At 38.0% G+C, this 23,955-nt stretch overlaps 1 protein-coding gene and 1 long non-coding RNA gene across 11 annotated transcripts in view; both read right to left on the bottom strand.

Annotated features, from left to right (window-relative positions):
* Positions 1–23,955, bottom strand: part of Utrn (utrophin) — a 513,444-nt gene that overhangs the window by 103,331 nt on the left and 386,158 nt on the right. For all 10 annotated transcript variants that reach the window (XM_046450838.2, XM_046450847.2, XM_046450858.2 and 7 more), the window contains one exon: positions 15,920–16,049. In XM_046450838.2, coding sequence (XP_046306794.1) covers positions 15,920–16,049 — 130 coding nt within the window. The remainder of the gene's footprint in view (positions 1–15,919; positions 16,050–23,955) is intronic.
* LOC131424447 (uncharacterized) lies at positions 3,237–15,911 on the bottom strand. Its single transcript, XR_009227456.1, has 2 exons — positions 13,553–15,911; positions 3,237–13,378 (listed from the first exon to the last, which is right to left on the bottom strand). It is a non-coding gene; the product is annotated as an uncharacterized LOC131424447 (long non-coding RNA).

Below are 23,955 nucleotides of genomic sequence, written 5' to 3'. Positions count from 1 at the left end.
GTATAATTAGCAGAGAATGGCTGTAAGTTATGAAGAAAAGCTCTCAGAAAATAAAATCAATTTGTTGTGTGTCTAAAAAGAACTAACAAAAGACAAATCACATATCTTAGACACTTCATCATCCCTAAGTCTGTCTGGCAGTTCATTTTTAATAAAGGGCATTTGCGTTAGCCCAGAAATGTAGAATTATCCACAAACATTTCAATAGGAAGACAGCAAGATCACAAGGATCATCCTAAATATGTAATAGAGCAAGACAGTTTCTAGAGTGTCAGAAATAAATTGACATAATGCAAGGTCAAGCCACAGGATAGGAGTGGGAAGAGTACAAATCTAAAAGAGAAGTAAAAGATACAGAGAGGAATCAAAGTCAAGTTCAAAGCCAGAGGTCAGAAACAGAGGTGGAAAACTGGCAAGACAAGGGTAGAAGAATGCTCGCACACAGAAGGGTCACTTTCAATGCATGTTGGAAAGGTCTCCAGCACAGTTAAATGCTCCTGGGGCCTCAGGAAAAAGGAGGATGCCCTCTTTCCTGTCTAACTGGATTGATGGTGTCCTGACTGTGCCCTGGAAACAGAGATGTAGTTATAAACACACAATCAAGGTAAACTATAGACTAATTAAAGACAGAAAGGCATACAGAGATGCAACCTATGATAAGGAGATGTCCTATTAAACCAATCCTAAGCTGATAATATCATAAATCAAAAACACACTTAATACACCTAACTTACCAAACATCATATCTCTTCATAGGCTACATTAAATGTGCTCAGAACACTTACATTCACCTGTGGTTGGGAAAAATCATCTAACACAAAGCCTTTTATAATAAGATGTTGAATGATTCACATAATTTATTGAGTACTGTACTAAAAATGAGAGACAGAATTGTTGTTTGGGTACAACCACTATGAGAATAAAAAAACTTTGGGGTTGGAGTTGTGGCTCAGTAGTAGCAGGCTTGCCTGGCATACATGAGACAGTGGGTTAGATTCTCAGCACCACATACAAATAAATAAAATAAAGGTCTATCAACAACTTTAAAATATTTAAAAAAAAATCTTAAATCGAACCATCATTAGATCAGAGACCATCTCTATTTTTTTCCGTATCATCAGCAATTCCTGCTTCACCCCAAAATGTTCTATAAAATGAACTGAAGTTCATCCAACCTCATAGTAAGATGAACTTCTTCATAAGATGAACTGAAGCAAGCACTCCTAAATATTCAACATACATTTGCCTGCCTATTTAAAAGTCAAGTTAGAGAAGATGAACCAATGTCGTCTTTGTCTACCTAAATTTCCAGAACATTCTAAGACATTGAGATTTATATTTAAGATTATCTTAACTGTAATAACTCTATGAGAATCAAATGGACCATGGAGAGTATAGTAACCACAGAATTGGAGTGGGTTGCTTAAGTAGTGTGAAGCCACAGAGAGATGAGCATAATCCCCTAGCAACTGAGTTGAGCAAGAGAAGAGTGAGCATCATAATTTGTTGCTGGATAGGTTCAAGCATAAGATAAGCAAAGAAATTAGAGAAACAGCATCAAGCAACCATCACTTGATGAAACCAAGAAACCTGGAGAAAAGTCCCAACATGGGCAACAGGTCAGAATCCCAAGGCTCCTTCTTCACTCCAAAATGTTTTATAAAATGAACTGAAGTTCATCCAACCTCACATTAAAATGAACTTCTTCATAAGATGAATTGAAGCAAGCGCTCCTAAACTATAACTTTCATCCTCACCATACATTTGCCTGTTTAAAAGTCAAGTTTGAGAAGATGGACCAATGTCTTTGTCTACCTAAATTTCCAGAACCTACCAAGACATTCTAAGTTTCTGAAGAAAGACGTGTCATTCGAAAGGCAACCCATATTGTTGTTTGTATTATTAATAGCTGCCATTCTGATAGGAGTGTGATGAAATTTAGAGTAGTTTTGATTTGAATTTCTCTAATTGCAAGAGATGTTGAACATTTTTTCATATATTTGTTGACTGATTGTATATCTTCTTCTGAGAAGTGTCTGTTCAGCCCCTTGGCCCATTTATTGATTGGGTTATTTGGGTTTTGGGGGGGGGTTAAGATTTTTGAGTTCTTTATATATCCTAAAGATTAGTGCTCTATCTGATGTATGTGTGGTGAAAATTCACTCTCAAATTGTAGACTCTCTATTCACCTCACAGATTGTTTCTTTTGTTGAGAAGAAGCTTTTTTGTTTGAATCCATCCCATTTATTGATTCTTGACATTAATTCTTACTCTATATGTATGAAGACACAAATGGTGTGACTCTACTTTGTGTACAACCAGAGATACGAAAAATTGTGCTCTATATGTGTGATATGAATTGTAATACATTTTGCTGTCATATAACAAGTTAAATTTTTTAAAAAATGAAAAAAAAAGAAAGGCAACCCGTAGTTAAATCAGTACTCCTCCAAGACACCAATAAAAAGCTAACTGTAGAATATTTAGAGAAATTTTATAAAAATATAAAATGCTAAATGTGAGAAGGAAAGTGATTCCTAGCATCCTCATGAGAGATGCAGGGGTCACATTCCTGATGGCAACACCTGTGCTTGTTAAAAAGTCACTTGGGCTTTTTTAAAAATAGATTTTAAGCACTTGTGTTTCACTGACTGTTATTAAAAAAAAATACACTACCAATTTCAGGATAGACAGCTTAATTATGGTGATTTTCTTTGGATAAAGTAAAAGCTGTTTCTGAGTAAGTCATTAAATAACCCAGCAGAGAGAGAGACACACGACTTCTTTGTCCTATGACAAAACATCTTACACTGGCTGTGGCATCTTTGTTTCTGCTTAATGTACAATCTCTTGATTGAGCAGTTCTTTTGTAGTATTCATTATATAATCCCCACTCAGGCAGCTACTCAGAAAAAAAGCAAAGAGCCATGTTCAATTCACCATCTGTTTGCCAGAGAGGAAAAATATCAACTAATCAATTTGAGTTGGAAAAAAAAGTGCATCCTACTACCACCACCACAGGCTTGGTTCAAGGCACATTTTAAGCCAAGAACACAGCAATGTACAGGATGAAACCCAAACTTCCCAGAACATTTGTGAAACACGTAAAAAGAAGCAGCATGTAAAATATCAAGTTAAGTCAACTTGGGAGGGGGAAAAAAAAACTCCCAAAAGACAGACAAAAATGAAATAAAGGGAAATGACTGCGTTCTTTAAAAGTGAAGTTCATTTGGAAAAAAAAAAAATCAAAAGACAAACTTTCCTTTAAGTTTTCTAAATACTCTTTGGCAAATTCTAAGGCCTTTATGCAAGAGTGAGACTCTTCTCGAAATCAGTGCTTCTTAACATCGAGGTCTTATCAGAAACCACACTGAGTGTTGGTTGGTTGGTTAGTTACAGATTAAAGGCTGATACCCAGACCCCAACCCCAAAAGATAATGATTTAGCTTGTCCAGGTGAGTCCTGGCAAAGATAGATGTCACCCTGTGGTTCAAATCTAATGGGAGGATGGAGCTACTAAAATATAATCTGATATCTCTGGTCTCTGCCGCTGACACTCACAGGGCATTTTCCACTGAGTGGGTTGCTTTGTCAACTCCACGAAGAGCACAGTTGCTAAATATTAGAGGCCAGAGAGCAAATGAAGCTCAGTGATAATGTAATTTGCATTTGAAAAGCAATAATAGAGATAGAGGAAACAGCAGGAAAAAACAAATACATTTCCTGACAATTCTGTGTACAGAAGAGCTTCCAGCTCTCTAAATGCATGGGCTCATGTCTGCAGGTGTGCGAATATGCATGGGTGTTTTTGCTCCACCTCACTTCATTCTCCTCCCTTCAGGTCATCCCATTCAACTGGCCAAAATTTGAGGGTGGAATTGTATTTGATTTTTATTATTTATTTATTTAGATTTATTTGTATATTATAAATTACAAATATTGTATTTGCTTTCTGTTTGCATTTTGTGATCTTAAACAGCCATATCTTTACTGTGTTACAAAGACATCTAAGGGGGAATAGATAACTATGCCAGGAAGAAGAAAAAAGAACAAAGAGAGGAGAAAGGAAGGTCAGGCCTGACATTTTCTCTCCTGCCCAATTACCTTTCTTTGCTCAAATGTGCATATTAATCTCTGCCATGCTCTCTCTATGCCATGGGGATAATACTACAGTAAGTTTCACTGAAAAACAGGTAGAAAAACAAACATGGAACAGGAATAGAGGACAGCCTTGGAATCAGCCCATTCCCACCCCCTCCATTGCTCCTAGATAAGCTATAGGACCTGCTCAGCCCAGTGTTAAGAACTGGAAGCCCAATTTTTTTCATATTAGGAAAATATTTTACTGTAAGAACCTATTTTACCTCTACAATTAATCACAGGAGAAAGGCAAAGACTCAGTATCTCAAAGAAATCTTAATAGGGCAAAAGAAAATCACTTCAGGTGCTTGTGCAAAAACTTTTTAAAGTTTGCAAATGAAAGTTTGTTTCTCTCATGAAGTAATAATAGACATACGTTAGAATCATCCAGTTTTTAATAAAGATTCTTTATTGTACATTGTCTCAATTCTGGCATTGACATGTATAACCTCTGATTTGACCTTTTCTTCCTGGTTTCTAAAATCTTACATCATGAATATTTTCTTTCTTCCACCTTGGTGTTACAGCATCCAGACTAGAGAATGGTATGTGCTCAACATATAGTTACTGAATGGCCTTGAACTGAACACAAATTTTAGCCTTATTTTTTATTGAGAATATTCAACTTGATTTAAAAAAAAAAAAACAACTTTCTGCTTAATTTTTCTTCCTTCTTCTCACATCCATGGAAAGCACTGATAAAGATTTTTATTGTAAAAGGGAAGAAAAAGCCTTATCAAGTCAATGCAAGTATGGTAATTCCAAATATCTTATTTGCACTTTTGCTTTTTTGCATATTATCTATAATCTTACTGTTGTATTTCACCAAAAGATGAAAAAAAAATCAGAAGGCAAACAAAAATAGTAGCATTTTCACAGCTGAGTAAGTTAGTGCAAGACAATATGCAGTTCCATATGAACTCAATACCTAACCCCACAAACATTTCTTGCCTTTTTGAACCTCAGCTTACATCTATAAAGCTCCCAGCACATACCTGCCTAGTAGCAGGCTCTCAATGAAGGTCACTTTCTTTAACTTCCTTTTATCATTTTATTACTAGGTCTGGAAAAACCTATAGACTTCTCTAGATATTTCATATAAGCAAACCAGTTAACTAGCCTACACAAATTCTTCAAGGGAAAAGACTGAATTTGCTGTCTCCCTCAATGTGTCTCTCTCTCTCTCTCCACTTCCCACCCCCAACTCGCTTCTCTCTCTTACTTCATAACCAAAAGATGTTTCTAATTAAAATAACAGAAAGTGCATTCTTCCCAAATTTCCTGATTAAATAATTAAGATCAACTTAATCTCTTCTATTTTCCATCAGTGTTTAAGAGGACCCTGCCTGTTTCCCAGTCTGTATGACGAGGGGGACAACTCATCATGAGCCAGATTGCAAGTGCATACCATCAAGTGCTACCGGCTGATTAATGTTTCTAATTGTGTTCATCTACTATTATAAGGATGACAATAACAAGAGGCTACTCAGAGTGCATCAGTCTGCTAATAATGTAGCCAAAATCTTTCACCAAGGATAAGACAAAGACAATGTGGATCCTACCTCTGAAGCCAAAGGACTTATCAAATCATTAAAATGAAAAAAAGTGAATATAGATATATTTAGGGAAAATCAAGAACTCCAAATTAAAGAGACTTTGAGAATACCTTTCACGAATATCAAAAGGCAAGGAGCTAAGGGTAGTATGGGGCTGGGAGGTAGAGTGCAGAGAGAAACATACACCACACTGGGGAGGGAGCTAAATGGCACTGCTGATCAGAAAGTCAGTGGAGACAGAACCAGTCTAAATATGTTAGGATGGCCAAAGTCAATGAAGCAGTGTTGAGCTGAAAAGGAGCAGAGGCAGATCCTTAAGGAGATAAACCTCCAGGAAAAGAGCAGGAATAGCCAAGCAACTCAAGGTCCAATTCACAATTTTCTATAACTGAACATTCCCTAACTTTTTGCACAGTAATGACAGTTTCAAGAATTATTCAAGTTAGTGTGCTGGGCAGGGGCAGGCAGGTCACTAGGGGCAGGCAGGTGGCATTGCAAGGAGAGAAGAGAAGCTGGGGAGGTACATTTCAGGAGGACAAGGAAATGTGTCTTCATTCCTGATGTATTCCCCATACCTAGATCACCACCCTGCAAGTGGTGAACATTCAGGAAGCATTTGTTAAATGAATTAATAGATTTTTGTGCATCTTTGACTTAACAAAAGAAAAAAGGAAGAGAAAGAGGAGGAGGAGGAGGAGGAGGAGGAGGAGGAGGAGGAGGAGAAAGAGGAAAAAAAGAGAAATCAAGAGCCAGTTTTAGATTAAAAGTCTCCCATTCTTGTCACACTGCTGTATAGCTTTCACCAGGCTGCTTCCCAGTAGCTAATGGTTGACCAAGCCACAAAAGTCAGGAGCTTTCTGCCCACACTTGGCCATTCTTATAAAAGAAATTTAAATATGCCTTATGTTTATGAATTCCACAAAATAAGCAAGGAGAGTTTAATTGAAGAAGAGAATTTATGTCTCTGCTAAGACTACACTTTCTTAAAAAATGGTAAAAACTTCTAATTCATTCTTGGAAGATTCCTGCTGTCTACTAAAAAGCAACAATAACAAAAAAAGCAAAATTTCAAAAAATACCAAAAAGGAATAGTAACAAAAAATGTAGATCACTACACTGGAAGAGTTTATTACCCTCCTATTCTTTATGTTTAAATAAAAAAGTAACACTCCAGATGCTTATCATAAAAATCATACATATAAACTGCTGCTGTCTTTTTCATGAGGCAAATGTGATTTATGGGTGGTGGTAACACTGATTATTGAAAATAACAGATGGTGAACAATCAATCTAGGATGCAGTGTCCATCAAACTAACCTTTGCTCTCAACATCAGCAATGTCGATTTGCTTATTTAAATGGGACGCCATTACTATGATATAGACAGGCATGAAAATGTTTTTTGGTATTTTTGCCCAATGGATGGGCTTACTCAACCGACTCAGTGACTCATTATATTTCAGAATAGTTAAAGACTAAATTTATTACACCATACAGATATTACAGAACTTTAATTTGATAAGGATTTTATTACTCTGTAGTTACAAAGACACTGGAAAAGAAAGTAAAGTATTTTTCTGTGCTTTTTCATGCATTACAACTTTACTAATCTAATTTGGACTTGAGAAGCTAATTAAATTATGGCTGTGGTCTCCAGGCCTGAAAGCAATTACTTGTACTTCAAGTTTTCATATGAAAATTAAAAAGACAAAGTCTAATATTGCCTGAACACCTTCTTCCTGGGTGGTAGGCAGTCAGCAAGTCTACTTAGCAGCATGATGATTCAATAAAAGAAAAGCAACAGAGAAAAAAATGGCAGAGAGTTACACATGTATTTTATTACTGGGTAAACTATAGAAATAAAATCATATTTCTACTGAATATCTAGATATTCACCACTAATGATCATTGAGGGAGCCAGGATAACACATATGGTGGTTAAGAGCACCACGTGTAGTGACAGAGGCCTTGGTTCATGTTTCAGTCCTGTCACATGGGTGGTAGGGTGCCTCTGATCCTCTCAAACTACCTCCTTGTCTGTATCAAATGGGTGGTGACCGTGCTCATATCTAAGCTGCTATGAAAATTAAATGGAACCAAGCTTGTGGCTGCTTGGATAGCACCTGGCGCACTGGAAGCATCTGATAAATTCTGGCTTGTTGGGAACATCTTTCTGGGCAACAGTTTCTCACTTGCCCTTTCCTTTATAAGAATTGATTTCCCTTCCATTTAGCATTACTTACAATGAGAGCTTGTCAATCCTAAAAGACCCTGGGTCCTGTTGCTCTAATTCAATTAGTCAAACCCTCTCCAAGAAGGTTCTAGATCTAAGGAAGGGTTATCTTTCCATTCCTGGCAGGCTGTGGTATAAAAATCAGAGAAAAGCCCAGAAAATGAAAACTTGTGGAGAGGCCAGCATAAGACACGGAGGAAAGGCTCCTGGGTGGTGTTCCAGCCCTGCAGCAGGCAGAGCCCCGTGCCTCCTGTGGCTTGGTTACCGCTTGGTTATGGGGCCAGTGCATCCCCCTGCATGCCTGTGTGGGTGGGAGCTCAGCCTGTCAGAAGCAAGGGGTCTGCCAGTCACTACCACCAATGGACTTCTAATCAACAAAGCTGCTATTAGGAAAACAAATCAAAGCAGACACAAAATAGCCTTTGGAAAAACACCTGTTAGCTTGACTGGCCTAATTACTTCTGTTAGGTGAGGTATGATTTGACCTAATTTTATTAGATATAAAGAAATGATGTGGTAATCTTAAGTTACACTGAGAATTGCTATAAAAGTAACTTTTATTAAACTATGATAATTTCACATCTTCACTCATTTAATGATCATAAAATTTTATTTGCATGAGTTTGTTAGTACTAGCATAGAGTGCACTGACATGGCAGGAAAATGTTATTTATTACTTCTTTGTTTTCAAATACATGAGATTTCACATAGGAGAGAAACACTGCTAGTACATGGCTTTCTAAAATATTTAATAAATAAAAGAAAACAGTATACCCCAAATTAAAATATTAAATACTAGTAATATAAATAGCCAGCCACCAAAGAGGAAAACAGTGATCCATATGTACCTTATAAGTGAAAAGATGATTATTGACCATTAAACACAGTTATACACAACGATAAAAAGCTGTATGTGCATATACACAAATACACAACTCTCCACACTACACATAACTCTACATGTACAAACACACTAAATTAAGAACTGTTTTTTCCCTATAACCATTAATGAAATATCATTTAAATGAAGCAAAAATGACTGTGTCAGGCTTAAAGGAAGCAATGTTCCCAGACAGTCTGAATGAAATAATATTAGTGTCTCGACAAGAAGAATTTTTAAAGTACATTCATGGTAAGAATTAATGGGAAATTCCTGGGGAAAATAATTAAAACAAAATAATGAAGTCTCTTTTTAAAAGCAGAAGGTAAGAATTTTTCTTATACATATTTATAATGAATTATGAGATTTTTCTATACACTTTTAGAAGCAAAATATCTGGTAAAACTGTTAGCAGTTTTATTTAGATATATGACCATAATCTCAAATCATAACATCTCTGGGTTGGGGGTGGAGTACTTGTGTGTGCACATGCCTGGTGGGATGCTCGTGTGTGCTCACACCTGCCTGCCTGCAACTGCACGTGGTGCAGAGCCGGGATCGACACAGAGGCTCTAACTCCCCAGTGTACACGTGGTTTCAACATGAACTACAGGTGACACACTGGGAGAAGGCACATGTACTCCTTGACCACCTCCAGAGGTTGGGGATTGGAGTGGGCCAAGGCCACCTGTGATTGTGAGTCCCACAGTGCCTTGCATGGATTCATTACGCAGCTCTGCAGTTTTCAGAGCCATTCAGATCTGAGACTGAGAACAGCAAGGGACGTTGGCAGCACAAAGCAGAAACCAAAAAATATGTGTGCAAGGTCAAGAGACTCTAGACTCTGAGAGTCACGTAGGAGCAAGGAGGTCAGTAGCCAGATGGCTCATCAATGAGCAGATAGAGGAGATGAAATTAAAGCGATGAGCCAAAAGCCCGTCAAAAACCTGAGGGTTGGGAAAGGTCACTGACATGGAAGCTTAGTCTCTGTTCTTGCATCTTCTACCCTTCATTAGCTCCATGACCTTGCTCAGCACCAAAGTATTTTCTTGGCCTTTGTGTTCGTACTTTTTTAAAAAAATCATCTGTCTAACTCATTGAGATAGTTCAGGCAATGATAATGAAAGTGGTTTAAAAGTAGAAAGAACAATATGAACGATGAGAGATTTATTGTTCCATTGTTCTACTTTTTTAATACAAATTGATTATAATCAAATAGAAACAATTCAACTAAAAGGAAAAATTATATATCAGTATGATACTGACTATATGAAATCAATTATTTCTATGTTGCTCAAACAAAATAAGGGGATTACTGACAAAGTTGTGAACTTTGTAAAATTTTTATTACTATTCAGTTAATTTTAGTTCAGTTAAAAAATAATATTTACTTAATTATCACTTCCAAATAGAAAAGAGTTATTCAGATAGCTGAGTTTTTTCAGATGACTATATGTTAGCCCTATTTTTTTATGGTTATCATTTTGGTAAGAAATTTATTCAAATATAGTATAAATTCCTGTGTCTTCTTTTAATTGATTTATAGCCTGGCTTCAAAAACAAACAGACCAAAATTCATAACTGCAGTTTTTCTTTTCTGGTAAAAAGCTCCAAACATGACTAATTTGTTTCATTTTAGAATTCTCACAGAACCTCTGCACAATGTTTTTTTCCACATTGCTCTCAGACGGCCAGAGTCACTTCCCACTGCCAACCTTTCCCCTGCCTTGCTACTTCTGTTTTGTAGTGTTCATAATTCACTAGACATCAAGTTCAACTGGCTGCAACAGTGTCAAGTGCGAGCTCAGAGCTCTGATAGACTCCTTGAGTGCCTGCCTGAGAACCAGAGAAGAATCTGCACTGTATTTTCCATCCATATCTATCTTGGTGGCTCACATCACCTCTCATGCTTAGATTCTCAATAAATGGAAATGGCCATTAAGGAACAGGGAAAGGGCCGAGTTTCCAGCACAGATTTGGTGAGAGAGAGAGAGAGAGAGAGAGAGAGATGACAAGATGCCATGGAATCATGGACGAATGTTGGAAGGGAAAGTATCCGGAAGAGCAGCCTGAGCTGGGCCAGGCAGGAGGCATCTATAGGCGGGAAGATCAGGATGGACAGCAGGATGAAGGCTGGGAAGACCTTTACTGCACAGCGTCATGAGAAGTTTGGTGTTCAGTGGACACTGTGGGTGGAACCGAAAGGGCATGACAGAAGTCACAGAAAAGCAGAGGCCAAATCACAGTGCAGACTCCAATGGGCAGGGCAAGGAGCCTGGACCCCACTCCAGGGGGAGTTTAAATCACAGAAACAAATGCCAATTCTGTGTTTTACATCATTCTAGAGTTCACATCAACAGAGTGTCAGTGAAAAAAGTATTGAAAGAAGTCTCACAAAGGACAGTAAGGGTCTAATGTAGGATGGTAATATCAGTAGTGATTTTTAAAAAATTAAAAAGTACATACCCTGCTTTGAACAGTGCACCCCGTATATATGTATCTATCAAATTGTCACCCCCATGCCTCACAAATTTGTATAATTAAAATAACAATTTAAAACAAATAAAAAGCCAGAATACTTTAAGATATCTTAAATTGATGATAGGGGAAAAAAGAAAAAAAAAAAAAAAAACATTGAGAGGAGAAAAAAAAAGCATTGGGGAGAGGAAAATTATGAAGAGAAGTGTTTTCTGGAATCAAAAGTAAAGAGATGGATCCATCTTGGTCCCCTAGGGGATGGTGCACACAACACATTCAAAAATGCTTATTAAACAGAACTAAGAAACCATAATACAGTTTCTCCAGGTGCTAATGCCTCCAACACTGAGCCCTTGGGTGTCACAAAGGATAACTAATGTTCAAATGCTGTCTGTTTCTGATAGCAGTGACACATGAGTCATGGTAAACAACAAAAGTGTAAAAGCTATTATGGATAATTTTCTTTCATTTACTTTTAACAGCAGGTAAAATCAGCCAGCATAACAGAAATAATATCAAGAAAGGACAGAATATGGAAATTGCCAATCGTAAAACAAAACAAAAAAAGCCCATAAAGTTAAATTGACATAACTTTTTCTCTTGCCCATCCCCCCCAGGTGGTATTTGAATTGGGCTTAGAAATATCCTGAAAATACCAGCAAACTGAGAACTCAAAAGCAGCATCTTTTTAACCCTTAAGTGACTGATCACTGAGAAGAACCTATGGCAAGGTGACGTTAGAGTGATGTGACAACCTTGATGTTGCCATAAAACAGCTGGTTATAAAAGCTGTTCCTCCCTTCTCTGCCAAGGCCTAGGAAAGCAAGGAGATAAGAAAGCAGATTCAGAAAGACTCTTTAAATTAAATTAATGCAGACAAGAGAATTTCTTATTTTTCTCCCACATTTAAGGATCCTCATCATTATACAAAATACATGTATGAAGATGTGAATTTGGTGTCAACATACCTTATATATAATCAGAGATACGTTAAATTATTGTATAATGGTGTATTAAGAATTGTAATGCAAAATAAAGAAATGAATAAATAAATAAATTTAAATAAATAAACAAAAAGACAAACCTATACTAGTGTCTTCTTTCTGTCAGATGAAGTTGAAACATCCTACCCAAATCTCCAGATCCTCTGCATTCTGAGCCACATGGCACACACGACTTTCCCATCCCACCTCCTGACTAGGTACAGGCCTCTGACTACTGGGCTGGGCTGCTCCTTCCCCAACACACTCTCTGTTCCCTAAGGCTGCACTGTCATAGGATCTGTCCTAGCACGGACGTCAATCTTCCTGGAGCCTAATCACTGCCTCCCGACACATTATAAGAGTCGCTTAGGAACCACCTTCTCTACTCTGACCCTCAGACTCTTTCTCTCTTGGGATGTACAACCAAGCACTTTATTGCTTGCTTTCTCACCATTTTCTACTGGTTTTGGTCTCCAACTAACCTGAACCCTTCTCAAGAATATCTGGGATTATGCTTTTTTATCTATCCTGACAATTCTCACCTGACGTGTCGATTCACTCAATCAGTATGTAAGAAGTATCTACTATGTGCCAGATGTGCCAGACAGTATTCTAGACATTAGAAAATACAGCATTAAAAAACAATGAACAAAAACTGTGTCTTCTTGGAGTTTACATTTCCCAGGCCTAGAAATGAGGATATGAGATAATATACACTGTGGGCAGGTGAAATACAGAAAAGGCTAGCCTAGTGGTGAAGAGGTAATGAAGGATCAGATTCTAGTATATTCCCAATGTAGTGACAACAGGAGTTGCTAATGGAGTGGATTTAACCACTAAAGGAGCCAGAATGGCCCAAAGGATTCTGACCTGAGCAACCCAGAGGTCAGAGCTGTGTGGGACAAGATGCAAAGACTGGCATAGGGGTATGGGGTGGGGCAGAGTCAGGATGGCAGGAGAGGGCAGGAATTTGGGGATAGATAAGGGAAAGGAACTCCAGAGACACTGATCGCTTATTCTAGAAGAGCTGGGGTTTCTTTCCATTTCATGTAAAAAACCACTCATCTACCACCCATCACCACCGCTCATCATACCAGTTTCTCTCCCACCTGGTTATGCTTTATTTTTTTATTTTTTATTTTTTTTTTTTATTTTTAATATTTATTCTTTAGTTCTCTGCGGACACAACATCTTTGTTTGTATGTGGTGCTGAGGATCGAACCCGGGCCGCACGCATGCCAGGCGAGCGCGCTACCGCTTGAGCCACATCCCCAGCCCCCCACCTGGTTATGCTTTATGGACTCAAAACTTGAGGAAGAGCAAGTGCCATGAGTTTAGCTCTTCCAAGAAACTCCCTGTAGTTTGTGTTCATTTTCTTTGATTTGAAACTTGGTGATGATGGGGGTCATTATTAGTCATTTAGCTCACAAAAATGCTCCTGTAGTAGAGCATATGTAGAGTCCGAATAGTAAGTCAGTTTCTTTACAGCACTTGCTTTTATACTGGTAGTCACATATTGTTCATCAAACATTGACCAAGTGCCTAATATATGTAGGCACTGCATAGGATACAAAATTATTAAAGCTAGAGTCTTCAACTCAGGGCAAATAGATGAATTTTAACATCTGAAAATAAACCAATAAAAATGAAAACAGTATATGTTGGGTATCCAACAGGACTGGACTGGGTCCTGAGCAGGTTGTCTCCTCTCAGTGGTCCTCAGTCTCTCACCTGTAAGGTGAGCAAATCTGTAGTAGTTCATTTCTAAAGATCTTAAACCTTCTGATAGTCTATATTAAGGATATAAGCAATCTTTAAAATATTCTTTTCAAAAAATTTAAAAATGGAAAAAGAAAATTGAGCATAACTCTGACAAGAGAGTTCCAAAAATCACTGAGTAGATAATACACATTGGGTATGGAACTATGAAAATCTTAAGAAAAAAAAAAACTGGTTTGGGTAACTCAGGAAGGCTTTGATTGCAATGATTTTCAAATGTCATGCTAGAGTAAAAGTTTTTTTTCAGTATGGAATGGAAAGTCAGTGGGGATGTTTAATCAGGAAAGGGAGATGAATGTGATTCTAAAAGATTTCACTCATCATCATGAATAGGCCAACATGAAGAAGGGAACCACGGGGGCAAATACTGCATGATATATAAGGGGACAGAAAACGAACTGACAAGTGCTAAAACTATCCCAAGACTATGGACAGCAAGCTGAGAATCTGGAATTAATAATAGTGCATGGGTCTGTTGTCTGTATACATGTGTTGGGTGTGTACATAATAAATCTATAACTGTACAATTATCCCTTTTGATTTGCATTGGTTCCAGCATATCCCACAGACACCAAGAAAAAAAAAAAGATGGATACTCAAGTTCCTTATATACAATGGCACTGTATTTGCATATACCCTATAAATATCCTCCTGCATACTTTTAATTATCTCTAGATTACTCATAATACTTAATGCACTGTACATGCTTTATAAATAGTTTTCATACTTAATGTACTGTACATGGCTTTATAGCTGTCATACTCTATTGTTTAGGAAATAATGACAAGGAAAATGAGATATTTTTTTCAAAAATTTTCAACCCATAGTTAGTGAAATTTTTAAATGCAGAACCCAAGGAAATGGGGAAGAGGGTAGGAGCAGCTGTCCTCAGAAACAATCATTCTTCAAAGATAGAAATAACAATTAGGAGTGATTTGTGGGGTTTGATGAAAGGTGGGAGACTCAACAGTGACTTTCTCCCCAGTAGGCTAACTAGAAAGGAGCAATACCAGTAGCAGAAAACAAAAAGTAATGTTGGAAATGACTGTATGTGTGTGCACGTGCCATGTGCTGTACACGTACACACACATACAACTAGGTTCAAAGAGTCAAGAAAATCAGAGCCATGATGGGAAATTACTCAGACTGAGAGGAGCTTCCTCCATAAATAAGGTTCAGCAGGGCATGGCTGCCTTGCAAAAGTCTAAGCCAGTCCCTGCTATAGTCAAGGAAAGTGTTTTCCAACTGTGCTTCCCATACAAGTCAGAAAGGTTCATGGTTTACAAGCTGCACATAGCATGAGGCACTCTTCAGGTTTGCTTTTGCCATGTGAAGTGAACAATGGAAAATATTTTGAATGTCGAGTCTATTTTTAAAAATGCATCAGAATGCTTTTAATGTTCAACAGTGAAAAACCAAAAGAAAAATGTTGGCCTCAAAATTTATTACAAATTTTCTCTTAAATGTACTATGTGACAGATTGTTATTTGCCAATAAGGTAGTTCCTGTTTCAATTTTGAGCCATAGTGCCTAAATGCTATAGGTTTTTATTTTTAAATTTAATGCTATTATCTGCTTGAAGGAAAAAAAGGGCACTTTGCTGTGTCTCATGTTGACAGAAGTTTTTTTAAAAAACTTACTTTAGATTTAAATATTTTTTGTTTAATATTATATTTTAAATAATTTTCCCATTTGCAATTATTAATTAACTTGAATCTGGATATTTGTTAAATATATACTCAATGAAGGTAATACTTAAAAGAAAAGTTTAAACTATTAGATCATGAATACTATAAGGAAATTCCCTACTTGATTATGGTTTTGTTCTCCTAACATGTGTTTTTGTGATGTATTAAAGGAACCAGTCTCACCTGTTTTTGACTGTAGGCTTCTTCTTGGTTCTTCAGGGGCCTCAATTGGCTGATCAGCCAGGAAAACTCGAGCTTGATCCACTGCATTCAGGACAGAATACTCTTTCTCCTTCAACTCACGTCTCAGTGCCTTTGCAAAAAGAAGCAAAAGTTGAATTTGTAACCTCGTGTTCAGCACAGAACATCTTCAGTTAGATCACTCTGAGTATAGCTGGGAAGGAAATGATTAACAACCAGCATTTAAGTTAAGTTAGAAGTGAAAATGTAAGGTTGATAGATCTGAACAGTGAAAAATTTGATTAGGAGCAAAGAGGTGATTCTGCAGAACTTAAATATGCAAAAACATAAAAGAGGAGAAGGAGGAGGAAGAGAAAAGAACCAAAAAAGTAGGAACTTTACCTGGGTAAAATGTTACAGAGTATTTTTTGTATTTGTGGTACTGGGAATTGAACCCTGGACCTTGCACATGCTAGGCAAGCGCTCGCCACAGTGCTATGTCCTCCAGCCCTGTTACAATGTATTTGAACTTACACAAAATATACCTTTGGAGCTGCCACTAATATCAGGTTGTTAAATTACAATACCCTGATCCAAGATACTTTTCTCTTATAACATTGACAGGAAAAAAAAAGTGCATCCAGTGGTACAGAAGAAGAAAATCAGGAATGAGATTGTCAGTGTTTCACATTCTTTAGGATACATTAAGGGAAAAAGAGAGAAACAAATTAAAATATGTGAAATCAAAATTAAACCAAAGAGAACACATAAGAGACAATCTCCAAGTATCTTAAAATATGTTCCACCTCTCATTCTGAGGCAATTACTACTTTTTCCCTTGTGAGGTTTTTCATGCAAATCTATTAAGTAGGGCTAAACTTTCACCCCAGCTCCTAGGAAATGTTCAGTGATTAAGACTAATTGACTAGAATTTGAAAACAAAACTCATTCAGTGACTACTACTGCAACAAGTGGTAAATGAAGATTTCTCATTTGTTATTTTAACATTTTAGCTAAATCAAAATTGTTAGTAGGGTTATCCTCTTAAAATTATACATATCTCCACACCTCTGGCTCTAATATTTTCTGTTACTGCATTTCCCTGCAATGCACTATGAAAACTCAGTTGTTGTTTTCTAGAACTCTGGTCTGAGGAGTTCTGGTATTTTAAAATCAATAAAAAATTTTCTTTCTGAACATAACTACTATTTTTTAAAAAAATGAGTTTGACCTAACTATGTTAAACTGACAGGCTATTTGCAGGCTAAATCCTCATCTTCCACAGTCAATAAAAAAAGCAGAAAGTGAAAAAAAAGTGCTGGAATCATCACCTCACGTAAAGATATGGAGCTAAACACCAGAAAAAGTCTAGTAATGAAGTGGAAAGAGACTGTCACAGGTGCCAAGGGTCAAGAAGAGCAGGCAAGGAGTAATGAGAGATTGGGGGACAAAGTGCTAATTTTTGTGATAAGCACTGTAAATAATTTGGCCTTAAGACTATGTCCCATTATTACCTTGATAAAAAAATTAAATAAGAGAATAAAATTAGGCAAAAAAAAAAAAAAAACCCACAATCCAGTGATAAAATATAGGATAAAGGATGAAATTAAAACCTTTTCTAAAAGGCATAGACAAATTTACGTGTACTTCTTAGCATCTATAAAATGGAAGACTGACTATGAAGCAATCACAAGTCAACAAAATCTGCAGATCGCTTATCTCCAATGAGCATGAAATGACTATCGAGGGAGAAGAGGGACAAAGCTGCCACTATCTGTACTTCAGAAATGCAGCTTTGGAAGAAGTTCCAGGTGTGACATTCCATGAAAAAAGAAAAGAAAAAAGATTATCTTCTGACATTTAAAGTTTGTGATACACGGAAATAAAAGAGACGCAATCGAAAAGGAAAAATTACATTTTCCATCCAGAAATATAAAAATAAGCACAGGTGTTGAGCCAATTCTTTTAACTGAGATTATTGTGTTGTTAGAGCAAAGAAGCACTAAGGGGATAAAAACATTCCTGGTATTGACTTCCAAAGCCAGCTGGGAACACAATGATGTAAAAAATCATTTGTGTTAAAAAAAAAAAGAAAAGAAAAGAAAAAGCAATAGAAAACAACGTGTATTACAGCAAAAAAGAAAAAGAAGAAAGAAAAAAATTAATTTTAATGGTCACGAGGACTTAAACCACCAAAATCTAATTAGTCAATGTGAGGGCACTAAAAGATTCCTAAAGTGATGTGCAGGGAGGGCTGTGCTAGACTCCTCTGGGAAGGGAAGTCAGGGGGTTGTGAAGAAAGGCCACGTCTTCGCCAGCAGGGGGAAGAATTGACAGACAGCACAAAAGAGAAACCAGAGAACACTAATAGGTAACCATGAGGACAGAGATGAAAGGCCAAGAAAAGAAGTAACAGAATGTGAACCCCAAAAGGAAAAGGAGACACAGTGCTGGTCCTCTGGGAGCAAGAAATGCTTATGGGGCTTTTATTTCAGAGGGCAAATCTGGATCCTTCAGTGCAGAAGGGAGCTCACAGGATCTTGTGACTGAAGTGTTGAGTACTCCTGAGGGGACATTCTGGGCTATTAATAGTCCAACCCTGTGTGCTGGAAAGAGACGTGGGAGGGAAAAGGGCAAAGGAGAGAGCTGCCTTGGAACTATTTTTAGAATTTAAAAGATCCAAATGGAAATATACGTTAGTCTACAGAAAGATTCTTGGAGAACTCACCAATCAACTCCCCCAGGGCTGGAGGTTGACAGCCTAACACATGATCTCGCAATGGAGCAGTGTCTGGGGCTGGCTCTTGGCTCTACCTAGAAAGCTCATGCTGCTGATCCCTCATCCCCTTCCGGCTTTCTAGGTGAAGCCCACCTACACCCTATTTAACCTAGTGCTCACCTTTCCCCACTTGGACATTCCTGTTCCCATTCCTCTGCTTCATTTCTTGGAATTTCCTAGACCTACTACCTCCACTACACAAGGAACCTATGGAGTTATCATGTTTACTGTTTAATTTCTGTCTTTTTCAGACATAAATAAGTTCCGGGGATGTTTTCTGGTGTTTTCTTTTTCCTTTCTTCTTCTCAGTGAACAAAGTTTCCAGCTCAGTGTTCTGCCTTGGACCAGCATCACTTAAGCACTCTTAAGTGCTTCCTGGGGAGGTGGAGCCTGAATCGAGTCATGCACAGAGAGAGGGTAACTCCCACCAGAGGAAACGCCACAGGAGCAGAGGGTGGGAAGATCACAGTGTGTACACTGGGACCCACAAACATTTTAGCACCTGCAAGTGGCAGCAGCTGAGGCTCAAGATGCAGATAGAGATAGAGTCAAGCCTTTTGTGCATGTGACACAATAATAGGTCGAGGGAAGCCACGGAAGAGCTAGACAATTGGGCTCAGAGTGACTGTCTAGATTTACATTTTTGTTTTTATAGTACCTATGGCAGGTCTCCCAGATTCATAAAAAACAAGCCTGAGTCTAAGAAAGCCCCAAGGATCATTTTCCTTCCTGACCACATTAAACTCTAGCACTTCATTAAAAAATAAAATCCTCTCTGCACAGGATGCTTACTGGGGAATGTCTCATGAACTCCTTTGATTAGTATGGGAGGCAAGTGTGGGCGGATGGGAACTAACCCAAGTAAATAAAAATACCAGAGCTCTGGCCCTAATGCCAACTCACCACCCAACTCCTAGAGAATGGCATACATTTAATAATATCTGCTCATTCCTATTTTGCAAATTTAATGTTGTTACTCAATTTGTCCTATTTCAATTATATTTAATTGCTTGTCAGAAACGGATTTGACTCTCAACAGCATCACACACGTAATCATTTCACCACTCTCTACCTCTCAATTAGACATAAAAGAAAACCTGCATTTCCCAACCACCTGGTGAACATTAATGATAAGGTAATTAGACTCCAATGAGTTGCTTTGTATACAGAGATACAAAGTGGCATTTGGTTTTAAATTTCTAATGTCATGTGATTTACATATGGGCCATCTTCAATGAGTATAACATAATCTAATTGGTATTTTCTGTTTTAATGACTTTATATTTTCATTGAAAACAGTTTTATTTCCAGACAATAACAAGTACTGGTGAGGTTAGGAAGAAACTGAGATCCTTCTGTATTGCTGGTGAGAAGAAAAAATGGTGTAGCCACTTTGGAAAAGAGTTGAGCAGTTCTCAAAAGGTTAAACAGAGTTACCATATGATCTAGCAGTTGCACCCCTGGGTGTAGACACAAGAGAGCTGAAAACACGTCCACATCAAATCATGTGCATGAATGTTCATAGCAGCATTATAATAGCCAAAAGATAGACATAATCTAAATATCCTTCATCTGGTAAAGGGATAAAAAAATGTGGTACATCTATCTATACAGTAGGATCTTCCCCCCCCCCTTTTTTTTTTTTTTTTTTTTTTTTTTGGTACTAGGGACTGAATTCAAGGGCATTTTACCATTGAGCTACATCCCCAAACTTTTTTATTTTTATTTTGAGACAGGGTCTTATTAAGTTACTGAGGCTGGTCTTGAACTTGCAAGCTTCCTACCTAAGCCTTTCGAGTCTCTAGGATTACAAAGGTGTGTCACCATGTCCAGTTATACAACAGAATCTGATTCAGCAATGAAAATGAATGAAATACTGATATATGCTACAATATGGATGGATCTTAAAAACATGCCCAGTGAAACAAAAGCAAATCATGTATGATTCCATTACTGTGAATGTACAGAACAGGCAAGACCAGAGGGACAGAAAGTAGACGGGTGGTTGCTTAGGGCTAGGGATTGTGAAGAACTAATGGTTGCTCATGGGGATTTCTCCTGGGGTAACCAACATGTTCTAAAACTAGGTAGTGATGGTGGTTACACAATTCTATAAATACACTAAAAACTGCTCACCTGTGTATTTTAAAGGGGTGACTTAGAGGTGTGAATACTATCTCAATAAAGTTATTCTTAAAGTAAAATAATTCTGTTCTTTATCTACATCAAATCTTTCAGGTAATGTTTCTTTTCTAGCCTCTGCACATCTGCAGAGTGATAGCTCACCCCTTTGGCTGCCAATGTTTAGCAACAAGGTGGGGCTCCCCTTCTGAGTTTTTGGAGCACTTCACACTCCTGTCTGGACTTGTCTTGATACACTGTAACCATCCACCTGTCTCCTTATTAAATTGTGAGTTCTCCCAAAGTTAAGCTCAGACTCTAATCATTTTAAATCCTCTATAGTGCCTGGCCAGGCATACATAGAAAACACTTAATAAATGGCAGTGAATAATAATCATAGGAAGAAATGCTTTTAAGATGAAAGACAACTGTGTGGGATTCCAAAATAGAGCACAGCAAATTACACAAATTTTCCCAAATCTGTTTATCCTAAATTGATATAAGTATGATATTCTGGTTATTTCTGGATTATTTGCAGATTACAAGTTATTTTTTTAGCAGTTTGGTTTTTGTTTCGTTTTGTTTTGTGGTTCTGGGCATTGAACCTAGGGAGACACTTTACCACTAAGCTACATCCCTAGTCTTTTTTCTTTTGAGATAGGGTCTAAGCGGCTGAGACTGGCCTTGAACTTGTGACTTTCCTTTCTCAGTTTCCCTAACTGCTGGGATTAGAGGCATGCACCACCATGCCCAGCTTGATACAGTTTCTGTCATCTAGTCTGTGATGTTTCAGTCTACTGTTGGTGTTTCTCAATAGCAAATATTCTTTCTTCTCCCTAAACAAGAAACTGATCTCACTGAAAGGGGGTGGTCCAGGTTTACCCTACATCCCTCCATTTCCACATCACACCCATGAAAGTAACTCCACAGGACATTGTTTCAAAATTATTGCCACTCAGTCATTACAATTCAAGTATCACTACTGGTTCTCAGACTTGCCTGAAACTAGCGGCTTAACAATGTCAATATATCATGATTCTGTGGGTTGGAAATTTCTCCTGCAGGTGCCACCTGGAGTTCTTCCTGAGGCTACAGTCACCTGTAGCTTGAGTGGGGCTGGTAGTCCATGATGGTCTCACTCACATGCCTGAGATCACTGCTGTCTGCTGTCTGGGGCACCTGGTTTCTCTCTACAGGGTTGCTAATTGCACAGAAGATTGGACTGGGCTTCTTCAAAGGACAGTGATGAGTGTTCCCAGTGGGTAGATTGGAAGCTGCAAGATACCTTTAAGGCGTAGGCTCTAGGATGCTTCTGTCCAATCAACTCTCTGCAATGACGGAAATGTTCCAAAACCACACTGTCCAATATGGTACCTCTAGTTGATTGTGGGTAATGGATACTTGACATGTGGCTAGTACCACAGAGAAATAAATTATAAATCTTATTGTAAGTGATCTAAATTTAAATCTAAATGGCTGCACATAGCTAAAGTTACCATTGTTGACAATCAAAGCTGCACAGTTTGCACATCACTTCTGTCGCTTTGTATTGCTTGATGCAAGTCATAAAACCAGCACAGATTCAAGAGAAAGGAGAATTGTACTCCATCTCTTGATGACAGAAGCAACAGAGTCCCTCTGCAAAAATATCTGGATGCTGAAAGCCAAGAGAGGGGGAGGAGAAAGATGTAGGATTGGTAACATTTTGTATAAGTGGTCAGGAACGGCACCTTAAAGACAGTGCAGTGTGAAGAAAGAGAAGAGAGGAAGACGAGGGAAAGGAAGGTGCCAAGCCCCTGAGGAAAGTCCACGTGTGTCCAGTTTAGAGGCTGGTGCTGTTAGAGCTGAGAATGTGAAGAATAAGGGTCACAGCTCTTGTAAAATGTTTTATATCCTGAAAGCCAGACCAGGGCAGGAAGAGTCTTTGTGGTTGACAGAAGCAGCACCTAGAAACCAAATACTTCTTCATATAGCCAAACACCTGGCTAGTTTCCTACTCAAGGCATGGCCACTGAGCTCAAAGTGCAGCAACCTCTCACAAGGCTTGTGTGTGTTCCATTTGCTATGCTTTAGATGTGGCTTGTCCCCAACAAAACCCATATTTAAATTTGGTTACTGACATAGCAATGTTGAGAGATGGGGCCTTTACAGGGATTAATGTCTTTCGTGCCAAACTGAAACAGCTCTCACAGGATTGGATTAGGTCTCAAAAGGTTCACACTTGGGTTTGCTGTCTGGTCCCCCTTCGTCACATTTGCCTTCTGTGTTCTGGCAGGAGTTGAGGCAGCATGAGGCCCTCAGCAGATGCAGCCAACCAATCTTGAACATCCCTGTCTCCAGAAGTGTGAACTAAATAAACTTCCATTCTTCGTGAATTACCCAGTCTCAACTATTCTGCTATAGTAACAATAACAACAACCACAAAAATGGACTAAGACATTACTCTACAAATACACAGAAGTACCCAATCACTCTCCCAGGCAGGCACATGTAAACTGAAGCCTTGTCCTACAAACAGAAGACATATATTAAGTGTAACAAGAAGAAAGAAGCACAATAAATTAAAAAGAAAAACAGATGCTATAATCCCAGTCTGAAGCAGGAGGACCACAAGTTCAAGGCCAGCCTGGGCAATGTAGCAAGACTCTGTCTCAAAATAAAATAAAATTTTAAAGTAATGGGGTATATCGGAGTGGTAGAGTGCTTGCCTGGCATGGGTGAGGTTCTGGAATCAATCCCCAGAACCACTAAAAAAAAAAGTAAAAATTTGAAAAAATATTTATGGAAAACAGCAATTGTACTTTCTAACATACATGCGCAGGCTGGAGCTGTAACTCAGTGGCAGAGCACTTGCCCAGCATGCACAAGGCCCCAGGTTCATGCCCCAGTACTGAAAAAAAAAAAAAAAAGAATTAAAAGAACAACACAACAACAAAAACAATTGAACAATTGAAAAAGAAAGTGGAATTAGATTAACAGGAACTAAGGAAAATGCAATTCAAGATGCCAGAATATACAAGAGTAATCTAGCCTCTGTGCCTGCTGTGCACCTTCTTTCTGCTCATTTAAACTAAATGGAATATCAGATGAATAAAGACCTGATTGTAAATATCAAAATTTAGCTACTAAAGTCACTGTT

This window comes from Marmota monax, unplaced genomic scaffold, assembly GCF_021218885.2.
Source record: "Marmota monax isolate L192 unplaced genomic scaffold, Marmota_monax_Labrador192_F-V1.1 WCK01_AAM20220418_F8-fsc00030, whole genome shotgun sequence".
NCBI lineage: Eukaryota > Metazoa > Chordata > Mammalia > Rodentia > Sciuridae > Marmota > Marmota monax.
This window is presented reverse-complemented; position numbering and strand designations above follow the sequence as displayed.